The 14,773-nt window shown below is 21.6% G+C and overlaps 1 protein-coding gene across 13 annotated transcripts in view; it reads left to right on the top strand.

Annotated features, from left to right (window-relative positions):
• The window catches only part of LOC122536735 (serine-rich adhesin for platelets-like), a 43,343-nt gene that overhangs the window by 12,299 nt on the left and 16,271 nt on the right, over window positions 1-14,773 (top strand). For 6 of the 13 annotated variants that reach the window (XM_043669349.1, XM_043669348.1, XM_043669355.1 and 3 more), the window contains 4 exons: window positions 172-361; window positions 1,827-2,159; window positions 3,861-3,897; window positions 8,327-8,469. In XM_043669349.1, coding sequence (XP_043525284.1) covers window positions 172-361; window positions 1,827-2,159; window positions 3,861-3,897; window positions 8,327-8,469 — 703 coding nt within the window. The remainder of the gene's footprint in view (window positions 1-171; window positions 362-1,826; window positions 2,160-3,860; window positions 3,898-8,326; window positions 8,470-14,773) is intronic. The other 7 variants (XM_043669356.1, XM_043669358.1, XM_043669353.1 and 4 more) reach the window with 6 other exon arrangements.

Raw genomic sequence — 14,773 nt, 5'->3', positions numbered from 1 at the left:
ACCAAATATTTGTACTATTTAAACAACATAGTCGTATTTTATTTATTCTAAAATTAAAATAAAACTAAATCATATAAAAAAGAAATTATTTTGTATAGTAAAAAATTAATTATTCATATTTGTATTCGATATATAATTATTGTTCTTTAAGAACATCTAACTAAGATATAGTCTATCGGATGGCAGGCGGAGAATTTGCGTAGAAAATAATAGCGAAGAGTCAGAAGTTCGTCGCACGGGTGAAGAAGCAGATATTGAAATTGAGGAAGGTCCAGATGAGGAAGAAGCAGATACTGATCTTGAAACTGATCGTTTACTTGGACAGCAAAGAACAGACGACCAGGGTTTTTATGACGATAAGGTGAGATATATAATAAAAATCATTACATATAATTTTTATAACATTTTATTAAAAATAATATTCAATGCAATTTTTTAAATCATCTTATTGATTAATAAAATAATGCATGTACAAATTGGGAAAATTAAAATACACTACTAAAGATAACAGTATATATATGTATATACATAAAGTAAAATCATTATTTTGTTGTAAACAAAATAAGTCGATGCGACACTAAATTCCACACAAAAAAAATGTATAATATTATAAAAAATTTAATCGAAGATGCCGATTACTTACAGTACCATTTTCTGCAAATGATAGTACAAATTTCGACTTTTCTGTTAATTTTTATTATTTTAAATATTTATTAGAGAATATCTATCGTAAGTTGGAATATAATTTATATTAATTCTCTCCAAGGTTCTGTCAAAGTTCTTTATAATAATCTCCAATTTTAATATTTATTATTTATTTAATAAAGTTTTTTTAATATTACTATTTGTAATTTTGATTAAAAATTTAACAAAATATTTTATTAAAACTATTATTTATCTTATTTAACATTATTATCGGTACTTTATATTAAAAGGTATCTATTGATTTAGTATAAATAATTATGTACATATAAAAAACAAAACTTTTTTATTCATTAAAAATTAATAAACCTTAATTCTTTATTTAATAACACAAAACATTTTTATATAATATTTATATTATTTAGATTAAATCTCAACAATTTTAATACATATAACAGATTATCTGTTCTGTAGAAGATACTGAAGGTGATGTATATTCTTATATAGTCGTTCTTTCTTTTATTTTTATTATTATTCTATCGTTATATTATATGATTATTATCATTTAATGAATTTTTCTTTTTCTTTTTTTTTTTTGTTCTTTATTTTTCTTATTCATGACTCATGTTTTCTATTATCTGCAATATTAAAAATTATAATTATTGCAATATTATTTACAATAGATTAATAAATAAATTGAGTAAATAACCGTGAATAAATAAATAAATAAAATTTTTTTCTGTATAAGTATAAACACTTTAAAAATAAAATAGAAATATAAACTAGAAGAATTATATATAAATTAAATTTTAAAGTAGAATTGAAATTGTTTGTATCTTATTTATATTATTACAGAAATACTGTCATTTTTACAATAGAAAATATTATTAAGATAAAATTAATATATTGTATAGGAAGTGTTTTAATTTAATTCATATCTTTTCAATTTTTATTGCTTCTTTCTCACATATTCTGTGAAGGAAGATGTTATAATATGTATTATATATTATTTATTTATGCCCTAAAATTAGTTTTTTCAAAATATATTAAACTAAATAAAGGATTAAGGTAAATAAAAAATTGAAAATTTATGTAAAAATGGCGTAGGTAATGCATGATTTGTATAAGGGTACTATTTTAAGGATAAACAGACTAACATAATAAATATAATTGGTGTTACATAGGGGTGGAGGAAGCCTAAGACTAGGACAATGTTACCACCGATGAGTGGAAAAGTGTCAACTCCTAAGCAAACTCCCCCGAAAAGCCTGAGTGTCGTTCCGGTAGAAAGTCCACTAGCACCTTCGGAACCCTTAGCTTCAACCTCTGCCTGTGTATCCACTTCCGCTTCTGCCTCTATTTCACCTCCTCCGGTAGTTTCCGTTATTCAACCACCGCCTTCCGATTGTGATGTTTCCACTCCTACACAACCTGCGACAAGTCCACAGAAGACTCCAGCTAAAAATTCTCCCTCGTCCCCTCAGAGTCTCAAGGAATCCAGCAACAAGGTGAAAAAGGTGCCCCTTCAATTACATTACATCAACCTATCTTCTTCTTTCATTGTGGCTGCTACTGATACTTATTGCTACTACTCTTTTCTATTCAGTTACTTTTAGTAATAGTGCAAATAACATATTCAATTAAATAACAATAAACAACGAATTCGAATTTATATTTACAATTTTAAGACGTATTATTTATTTATTGTTAAATGATATTTTATAGATATTAAATGTGATTACAATGTCTACTTTTTATAAAATTAAAGTTTTATATTTCATTTCTCATTATTTAAATAAATAAATAATTCTAATGCAAAAAGATATCAAATCATCTTTCATATTTTGATACTTGAAAATAAGTTTTAAAAATATTCTTTAAGTTTCTTAAATTTGAAAATGAGTATTTAATTAAATTATATATTTGGAATGTTTATACTTATATCTTTTTATATCTTATATTCGAATTCTGAAAAGTCAGTATTTTAATGTAACTAATTGTATTTACTTTTTACTATTTAATGTTAGAAGCTTAGTTTTCCTAGTCAATAGTATCATTTTCTTCCATTATATAGGAACCAATATCTTTAACTTCCATCTCTTTTTCCTTCTCAATGATTAACTATGAATGATATAATATTAATATAAATTAGAGATATTAATGCAATTTTCAAATTATATAAACACACAGTAGTAATAAATAGTTATATAGTATAACACAAATGCATGCATACTGAATTGCTTCATTTTCAGCTTACTAACAAAATAATTTTCGTTATTTTTGTAATCATTGTTTAAATTAAAAATTTATGAGTAATTATTAACAAATTACATAACATAATATTATAAATTTAAAATATTTTAAAAGGATTAATACTGTGTGCAAAAAAATAGTACTAAATATGTGTAATCTTCAAGTATGGTTTCATTAAAAAAAAAATAATTACCTTATTTTATACAGTTGAAAAAATATTAAATGCAATATTAAAACATCTTAAATAATACTAAAACCATAAAATATATGCAACAAAAAGTACATGTATGATACGATTTTTCGCAGCAAATAATAGATTTTATTCATTAGCATTTAATTTATTTAATTATTGCATAAGAAAGATTTATGAATCATTTTTATGTAAAAAATTTTTGCATAATACATAACAAATAAAACTATATTTAGATCATATATCTATCACATAACTCACGAATTTTCTTTGAAATATTAATATTATTTATATTTAAAATATAGATAATATATACAAACTATAAATGTGGCTTATCGATAAGCGATTTTAAAAGCATAGAAGAATTATTTCATATATAATGCATGAAATAATTCTTCATTTTATTTTTATTTTTTAAATACACAAATTTCTTAAAATAAAGTATTTTTAAAATATATTTTATTTATAGAAGAAATTTAAAATTTTTTTATTTTTTTTCAAGTTTTATTCTTTTTTTCAATTTGATGTTTAAATTATGTAAAATTTGACAGAACTTGAATTGTTAATATAAAATTTATTTAAATTTAATTACAATAAATATTTCTTTGAAAATTATTTATCATGATAATTAAATCTAAGTCTAAAAATTATTGCATGAACGAAGCTTTGATAAGTGATACAAAATATAATTTGCAAAAGCACGTAATCATAATATTGTATGATAATTTTTACTTGCTTTTAACGAAGTAATTAAAATTTGTTTTATGTTTGACAGGAAAAAGAAGAGAAGAAGAAAAGCAGAAATAAAGAAGGTAATGAAAACTATTTTTATATCATTTATGAATACAAGCAAATAATAATATACAAGATATTCTTTTTATTTTGCAAAATGGAAATATCTCGTAAGAGATTGAAATTATAAAAAAAATATTCCTACAAAACTTGTTTGATATAAAGGTGCTCATTATCTAGTATTAATGCCATTTTTGTGATTAGAGATTTCAAGATCAAATTGATCTTTTCTTTTAAATGGAATTGTACATATAATTTTGAATGCAGTAATTCATCTGAGCTTCTTTCTATGAAAGAATATTACCTATAATATAACCTATTTATATCGAAACCGTTGATTTATGAAATATTTTCACATTTTGTGAAATTTATTATGTGAAAGACAAAAGATTCTTGTGTTTATGTGGTCTTTGTCTTTTATGCGCTAAACTTCATGAGATATTTCTATTTCTATATTAATAAACAGAACATAATAATTTTGTAATGTTTTTAAAACATAATATAATGAGAATTTATTTAATTATATTATATGTAATTATTTAATTATTTATCATCATATGATATATTTTTCTTATTATAAACAATATTGTACAAATAATAATTTGTTCCATTTAAATTCGTTTAAATCGATTCACACTGGTATTTGTCAAATTATTGATGATATGAAAAAATATTCGGAGTAATGATTTAGGGCATATAACAATTTTTTTGTGAGCAAAAAAAGTATCTGTCTCACATATAAAATACATATGAAGATGAACTTCGTTTTTTAAAATGAAATTATATATTTTTTAATGCATTAATTAATGCTACTCAACATTCTCTGTAAAAGAATATTAACCTATGTATGTTGAAAACCTATTACTTTGGGAAATATTGTAACTTTAATTAAAATCTATTTAAAATTTAATTTTTGATGGTTTAGATACACCTATAATTAATGTTCATTACATTTTTTTGAGTACAGTAATCACTAATATATAAATCTTAAGATGATTTCTATTAAGAAAGTTATTTTAAAAATTTACTTACAAATAAAAGTTATTTTTTTGTATAATTATTATGTGTTTAATTTATAAATTATAATTTATAATGACATATTCATTTTTTAAAATATTTTTATGTTTTAAAATATTTTATTTGTCTTTTTATTGTTTTGATTTCTAAGAACGATTTAAGATATATTATTTTCGAATTTTTTTATAGAATTATTAGAATATAAATTATATTTTTATTACTATTGTTTTAATTTATGAAAAAAATTTATTATTTATTTCAAAAAGTATATAATATTTTAAATATTTCACTATAATGAATTACAAGTCGAAACTTGAGATATTGTAATTAGTTTCATTAAGTTAAAAATACTATAACAAAGTAGTAAAATTAATTTTTTTTCTATCATTTGATAAATTATGAGATAGAAGAAATAAAGAATTCATTACTTTAATATTTATTTTTATTCCTATAAAATTCTATAATTAATCTATATTCTATAATTAATTTTACTTTTAATCTAGTTAACTAATCAATTAAGAAATTTAACAAATTAATTATTAAGAACAGAAGTAAAAAACCTATATGAAAAACACTTTATATGTATAAATCGTAAAATTATTATTACTTAATATCATATTAATATTTTATAAATCTTTCACTAATATCAGTAATTATAATTTTAATATTGATATAATTATAGACGTTTTAAAATCATTGCTTAAAGTATTTTTTAAATGAAATTCATATGTAACATATATATTAATTAGCAATATAGATCAATTTATTTAAATATTCTTTTTCCATTGTTTCTTTTGAACTATGATTTCTTGGTCGCATAGATATTATCCAATTTCTTGCTATAAAATTTCAAGAATATTGGGATAATGTGTAGAAGTTTCTATTCTTTTTAAGTTTACGTTTAATAACTTCCAATTTCTTGATTTTATCTATTATTAAATTATTTGATAGCTTTAACAGATTAAAATTCTGTTCATCCATTCATTATCTTCTTAAAAAACAAAACTCTAATATTTTAATCAATTAGATATGGTACAGACGATATTACTTTTTATAGGGTAAGTCCCTGATAGTTCGACCATAGGGAGAGACCAACCAATGTTAATATTTTAAAATTAACAAGAAATAAAAAGAGGCTCTGTGTCTCATTGAAATAAAATAAATGAATCATTCTGTTGTAAATCTCGCATAGACAATTGTCACGAAAGTTATAAATTACGTTTGAAACTAATAAATCTGTTTTGTTCGTGTTACAATTTTAGTATTTGAAAGACAAATTTATTTGCAGTATTTCAATATTGGCAAATATAATCTGCATAAAACTTCAATATAAACCCAATAATTGCATGTATTCATTTTTACTTTATATTAGTAAGATGATTGCCATGATTTTTGTATAGTTCGACTGTATCAAATAAAAATATACGATAATATTAACACAATTTATATAGGTTTTTCATAATATTTATAAAAGTAATAATTATGTAAATATATAAATATTTTATAATATTTATAAAAAGTCTATGCTTTATGAAAGGAAAAGTGATAGGAAGTTTAAATGAAGTGCTAATTCCTTAAAAAGTGCGGTGGAAACTATTTCAAAAACCTGAAAATGACTGGTTTAAATGTATAAGCTGTAATCGTTGACTTCATGATATACATGTACATATATATGTACTTTAAATATGAAAATACTTACGATTTATGTAGAAAATTGAAGAAGAAAAACATACCAATTAATTTTCTTAGTCATCATATTTTTGTAAATTACATATCTTGTTATTTTTTAAGATTGGTCTCACCCGTAATAAACGGATGGGTTTAACCCGGGCATGCAGGTGAGACCGACCAATTACAGTGCTAATATTTTTCATTGAAAATAAGATAAATAATTTTAACTTGTTGCAAAATATGATTTACTTATATCCTAAATAACATGAACATTACCTAAACTTGCTCAAAATAACAAAAATCTGGAAAAACAACAATTGTACAATGTTTTTTTAAAAAGTGATCAAATTATCCCGGACTTACCCTAATTTTTTTAGATATAACTTTTTATAATTTTCTTAGTTCAGAAAAATATCTTCAAATAGAAATGGATTATGCTTTATTGTCTCTTGAAACGAATTGAAATTTATATTTAATTAAGTCATATATTTATGATTTAATTACACTATTAAGGCGATTAATAAAATTTGTTACATACATAGTTTAAATATAAACTACAAAAAAATTTTAAACAGATACAATTAAAGTATATTTCATTTGTAATCAATATATTTTAATTATTTATTTTTTAATTATTATACATATTGATAAATATATAAATTGTGTTTTTCACTTGCTGCATCCTGTTGGACATACTTGGTAGGTAATTTAAAGTAAAATTAATAATAGCTTTTTCAAATTTGAAACTTGTGACTTAATCAATTAAATAACTTTTGGAAAGTTAGTCAGAATAATATTTACACTTTTGTTATTTCTATAAATTCGAAAAAGTTAAATTTATTAAGGTAAAACGTAATAAGAATTTTATGTAACGTGCAAGCCATTTTGACATGCATCAACATCATTGTATGTTTGTAAGACTTGAATCTGTATCTCTTTAACTTTTGATAAGATGACAGATATCTTGGTGATAAGTATTTAGGACAGTTTATTTTCAAAGCATATTTATCAGTACTAAATGTAATGAACTTCTGTCACGTACATACGTATTGTATTCAGATATCAATTTAATTAGAAAAAAATGAGAAATCTTAATTTTAATAGAATCATTTTATTTGTATAAATCATATATATTAATCGCACAAGTTTCAAATTAAGTTTGAAATCAAGCTAGTGAAGAGTTATTACAAGGGATTAATTATAAAGTATAAGGAATTATAAATAAGAAGAACGACGAAAAGATATTGATTAAATACGAATGATAACAAGTTTGATGTGATATAAGTAAATAATATATTCAAGCAGAAATAATTTTATCTTACATTAGTTACAGAGTTTAAGTAGATAATAACTTAAACGAAGCGGACGAAACAAAATTATTAGAGAATATATTCATTATTATAATATACCAAAGAACCATGAAAAATATTTACTTACTATATTAGAACTTCCAATGAATATAAAACCATATTAATACTTAACTACCAATTAAAGAAATAAAAAAGAATTGATAATTTTCTAAGAAACTTAAAAGAGGAATTAAAGAATCATATCAAACAAACAATTGAAAAGAGATGGATGTCACGTTAACGAACAATTTGAAAAATTATGAAACTTTCATAGGATGCAACCCTAACGTTCTAATACGTTTATCTTCAATTAAACTTCTTCAATCATCGATTGATTGTTCTTTAGCATTTGGTAGTTTAAACAAGGAGAAATATGAAAACTCTAAGTGGTACATTTCTTTGAACATTTCAGCTCTTCTCAACGATTCTTCAGTTTTAATCGAGGGAGTTTTGTTCAGAGCAAGATACCTTGGATCCACTCAGCTTGTCTGTGAAGGAGAACCCACCAAATCGACTCGTATGTGTCAAGCAGAGGAAGCTGTATCTAGGATAAAGGTACGCTTATCATTTTCTTATTCTATGTTTGCATTTTACGCATACGCTCTTCTCCTTACAATTGACCTCTTTATTTTTTTTCTTTTAAAATTATATTTTTATTTCTTTGGCATCGTAATATTTGACAATTATTCCACATGAAATTAATCTGCCTCAGAAACGAAATATATATTACAAAAGGACATCTTTTAAATATAGTATATTATACAACTCATACACGATATAAATTTTATTTTCAATTACAATTGAAATTATTATAATAATATTCTTTCAGTTGTTTTTTATTATGAACAATTTTTTTCGAAATTATATAATGTTGAAATAATATTGAGTCTAAAGTGATTGTTTCATTAATTAATATCTATCGTCTATATAAGAAAAGTTCATTGATGATTACATAGTTATATTTGATATTCAAATAATACTTTCTTGAACTGATAAAACATAAGATATTAATTTGAGATGTTAATCTTATTAATTAATTCTTATAATCTTTTACTATATTACTACATTTTATAAATATAAATGTCTACTATAAATGTATACTCATTTGTAAATAATATTATTTATGTTATTGCTATTTAAAAATGCTGTATATATTTAAAAATGATGATTGATCACGCTAATGTTTATATTGCATAGTATAATCATACGTATATACATTCTAACAATCAAATTATCTGTATTTTAGCAAACAATTACAAAACTTATAGGAAATAAAGAGAAATTTTGGATATTAAGGTGTGACTCTCTAAATACAAACAAAAAATCATAAATTCATAATTTTCCAAAGTAATTTTTAAATAATTACGCTCTGTTGTACAAAGTTGTTTAATATTGTTTTTATTTATTGATAATTATTTATGTGTATATGATTTGAGAACAAAGCATAAGAAAAACTTTAAAAACTGATTGAAATTTCATAATTTTATAAAAATATATTTTACAATTTTTAAATATTAGAAAATAACTTATTAAGTTACACAATGTTTAATTGAATCATAAAAAAGAAAATTGATCTTTAGTAACTGAATGCACGATGTGAAAACATTTTCGTAATAAAAAAAACTACTACAACAAAAACAACCCTTATTACAACAATCGTAGTTTATTCTTTTCAAGTTTATTAAATTACTTATGACTTTTCATAAGAAAAGTTTATTTATAATTAAATATATATAATATATAAAAGTAAAATTAATCAATCCAATATTAGTTTTATTATTCTTACATTATTCGCATCAATAATGACTTCGCCTTAGCTTGGAATTATCTTTAAACAATGTGTTTCAAGTTTTTTCATTCAAACTTTATTAATAAATTCTATGGATATAAAAATAAATAAAACAAAAATAACCAAAATCTTATATATTATTTGAAGTATTATTAAAAAGTTGTAATAAAAATATGAGATACAAAGTGAATTGTAACGGACTTGTGGTTTCTACGACGTAAGACAATAAATAAAAGTAATGCAAAAGCAATTTCAGAGAATTAAGTAGGATGATGGACAGGTCTGTAAAAAAATCAATGTGATTATTAAATATTAACTAATTTTCTATTTTAAAACTTCCACAATTTTTGCTCATAGAAAATTTACAATTATAAAAATTTAAATTTATTATCTTAAAAAATTAATTTTGATTTTATCTTATCTTAATATCAATTTATCGTATCGATATTCTTTTGATATATGTATTTATACATATTCTTTTTAACTTACTTTACTTTACTTACTTTTAAGTTACTTACTTTTAACTTACTTACTTTACTTACTTTTAAGTTACTTACATACATACATATGTATAAAAGTTTAATGACATGGATCGGACAATATTGAAATCGAAAGTGTTATCCTCTTTGTATTTCATATTTTTTTAAATAAAATTTTAAACAAGTTATCTTATACATATACATATAAAAATTGAAATTTTAATAATAAATTTTATATAAATAATTTAGCGAAATAATTTTAATATTTTATTTCACATATATTTAATATATATTATACGGGCTGATTTGTAAATTAATGAATTAAATATAGGGCGATTCTACAAGAAAAAATAAGTCAAAAGAAAAAGAATAAAATTTTTTCGTCCGACGCTACGAAAATCAACTCTAAAGTTTTATTTAGCACTCTACATTTAATTAAGGCTTGATTTACCAATCTTATTTCGTAAAAGTAATATTGCTTATATTTATAAATATTTAATTATTTAATAATAAGAAGGAGATTATGGCCATCATAGTTTTCAAAACACTATAATCAGCAAAATAGTTGAATTAAATAAAAGTGAGCAATGATATATTAAATTAATATTAAACGAGACAAAAGAATTCTTAATAAATTCATTAAAAGCTAAAAATAATACATTATTTTACAAAATACAGTTTTTTTCATAAACTATTAATATTAGAAGTAACTTAAAATTTTTGAATGGTAATGCATTAAGTGTATTCGACGAATTTTTAAAATTGATTTTCTCGAAATCAAAACTTCAAAAGAAAAGAATTTCAATTTTTATATTCTATTCCGAATAATGATTATTATAGAAAATAAAGATAATTTTCACTTATTTAATCTTATATAGATACATCTTCACCAATTTTATATTGTCCTATCGTCTTATTTTAATGTCTGATTTATTTTTAGTATCCTTACTAATATTTCTTTTAAAAATGAAAAATTACATTTTATTCAAAATAAAGGTTTCAATTTAAAACATTGTCAAAAATAATTAAAATATAAGACAAAATATAACATCTATAGAAAAGGGACAAAGAATAACTTTTTTTTTTGTCTGTTTCAAAAAATAAATTAGTAAACATATTAGTAAACATAAAATGAGTAAACATAATTAAATTAGTAAACATAAAATGATTGATTAATTTGATGTGGAATTTTCATATATATTTCATTTCGATAAAATCTATCGCGACATCATACCTTATATTACTGGTTATTTTACCATATACCATATATATGTGTATTTATAGTCACCAACATATATATTTAAATATGTTAGAATATACTGTCAAATTAAACGTTATATACACTCACTTATGCTCTGTGTGTGCGGTAGAAATCACGAATAATTTTCATACTTCTCACGTAAATCGCGTGTTACTCATTTTAAACGACTGCAACTACGAAGTAAGGGTAGATTGTCCACTGTTAGACACTTGTATCGTTTGCACAATTTATTCGGTAAAATGCATGGCAGATTTTTAGTTCCTTTAAAACTTCATAGATGAAGATCACCTGCCGCCGTAAGCATTCCTCTTTTGTTGATTTCTTGATTTGTGAGTACAAATATGTTTGTATATACAGTCGTTCTAGAAAGGTGAAGAAAGAGTATAACTCTTACTTACAGAATGTTCGTGTTTGATAAGCGTGAAATTTTTCAATCAAAATAAAATGATTCAGATCTTAATATAATAATCAATATAATTGATTAGTGAATATTAGAATATATTAGAATATTGGATTTTAATGTTTTTAATATTAATCAAATGTTAACTACATCTTTTTGGATAAGTGATATAAAAATGATTTTTTAAGACGTTAACTACGTAGTATTAATAACTACTATGGTTATAGTTATTAATAAAATAATTGTACGATACAAAAACCTCTAAGTATGGTAATACATCGCACGATTTGTTTAATCATTTCAAAATATGAGGAATCATTTTGATATTTGGCCTTTGAATTTTCCATTTATCAAACATTCTGTAAACAATATATTGCATTGAATTCAATGGAATTTCAATTTTGATAAATTTAATACACAAAATTAAAATTTTAATAATTTGTTTAATAATATTTTTTATTTGTATTCTTTTCTTATTTATATTCCAGTAGATAATATATTTATTGTGTTATCTGTGCAGTATATACAAGCTAATAAGTATTACGATAATTTATTGAAATACAACAAGAAAAATGTTGTTTAAAAGAATTGATGTTAAATTTTTATTGAAGTATAATATTTTTTCGGTAGCTCTATAAGATATATGCGATTTATGTGTATAACAGTATAATATAATGCACTGACGTCCTTGCATGTTCAACAAAATGCAATATAAGATATCATGAAAAATATATTTTATAAACATTTATATGTATTTTATTAAATTTTAGCTCATAAATAGCCAAACAAACGTATGTTCAAATAGAACGAATTAAACCTTTTGCTAAGACACTTCAGTTAAACCTGAGAGTTTTTCTTGTTAGGAGTATCACAGAAATGAAGGATTATATTCCAAATTCACACTTTCCCAGAATTTTAACACAATTTTTGTTCATTTAGTTGACTTGAACTCTATGCTACATACATAGAATGAAGGTTTCTGGTACTATAATAACAAGGAGTCATTGACAAATAAATAATTTTTAAATCAGCAACACGTTGATTCTCAATATTTTAATAGAATTATAACTGTATTATGACTGTTTAAAATTAACGATATTCAACTTGAATTCAATAAAAAATAAGATAATTTAATAATTTGAATTCAATTTAATAATTTTATGTACGAGATAAAGCTTCAATTATGTATTCTGTTTAAATTTTTATTTAAAAAAAAGCATGCGATTCAATACACTTTGAATATTAAAATATTTCGCATGGAATGAAACATCGCTAATGGGAATCAATATTTTAATATAAAATATTCATAATTTAAAGGTAGTAATAAAATAAATTAGTAAAAACATTTATCGTATCAGGAATTTTAAATATTTAATTTAAACATAATATATTTTGTACTTTATTTAAAAGCTAAACAGATGTATTATTTTTAAGGAAATATCGGTATGATAATTTTGTATTTTTTGTATATATACTTTTTACAAATTGTTTCATTAAGTATAAAAAAGATTTACATTATTAACATTTGATTGTGCTTTTTCTATGCACACGCTTTGATATCAGATTTCTCTTTTGATAAATTAATGGTTTGTTCTATTTTTTTTTTTTCTTTTTCACCGAAATATGTTATAGAGAGTCTATTTTACTTATTATTATTTATATATGTATCTTCTAAGTATTTAGTATTCGAATTATTTTCTAATTATTTTTAATTATTTCTGACATCTAATAAACATATTGCTAAAACTTTTAAAAAGCTAAGAAGATCAATTTTAATAAATTTTTATATAAAATACTAGTAATTAAATACATGAAAACAATTACCGTATTGTATGTTATTTAGATTCTATAAATTGATTTTGAATTTCATATAAATAACCTAACAAACAACAAAGAATGAGACTAATAGTGTAAATATAAAAGTTAAAATAAAATGTATATTTAATATTTCAAATTAAATTTTTCTCTGAATTTCTTAAACAATCTTAAATTTAAAAAATGTTATACTGTATAATAATAACTGTATACTGTATAATATACAATATACATTTCATACATATACATATCTTTATATACACATATATAAACATATATTTTATACTGTAATTATAATAATATGTGGCTTTCATCAGCTATTGTAATACGATATTTTTATTACGTATAAAAGAAAATTATATTTCTTTTATATAATCTATAATCAAATTTATATAGAATATAATTCAAAACGAATGTAAAAACTTTCAATTATTCATTTGTGAAATTATTATGAGTAAAAAGCATCATATGAATATGAATTCTATTCTCAATAATAGGTATAATTTGGATTGGTATAATTAACATTCTTAGTACAATTCTCTAAACGTGAATTAAATATTTAATAAAATATAATTAATTTAGTTACAAATTTTTAATTTAAAATAAAATCGAATTTAATTTAATAAAATAGTAAAATTAAATGATATTTAACAAAATATAATTAATGTAGTTTTAATTTAAAATAAAATTAGATAATGTATTTAATTAAAATTTGATTAATTGAATAAAAAATATTTAATTAAAAATAAAAATCTCATCTAGTATAGTTGGCTTATAAATTATCTATTTATATTAAATGTTTTAGCTTCAAAGTTCACTTCATTTTAATGTACATTCTATGTTTTGCGTAATGCAATTATGCAAAGCAGCAGTGATATTTATTGTGTAAAATATAGGATAAAAATTAATTAAAATCTTAATATCTTGAAATTAGATAATCTAACTCAAATTTTTATGATAATCTATGGTTCAATAATATTAGGTAAAAGTTAAGATTTTGTTAGAATTTAGCACAAAAAATGATAAATGAAAAAACCCTTTCATCTCATTATTTCCAATATGGATCACGAATGAAATAACATTTTTATGTGAAACTTTCTTTTGGACAGTTTATA

This window comes from Frieseomelitta varia, unplaced genomic scaffold (assembly GCF_011392965.1).
Source record: "Frieseomelitta varia isolate USP_RPSP 00005682 unplaced genomic scaffold, Fvar_1.2 scaffold_869, whole genome shotgun sequence".
Classification (NCBI taxonomy): Eukaryota; Metazoa; Arthropoda; class Insecta; order Hymenoptera; family Apidae; genus Frieseomelitta; species Frieseomelitta varia.
Note: the sequence above shows the minus strand (reverse complement) of the source record. Positions and strands in the feature narration are given on the sequence as shown.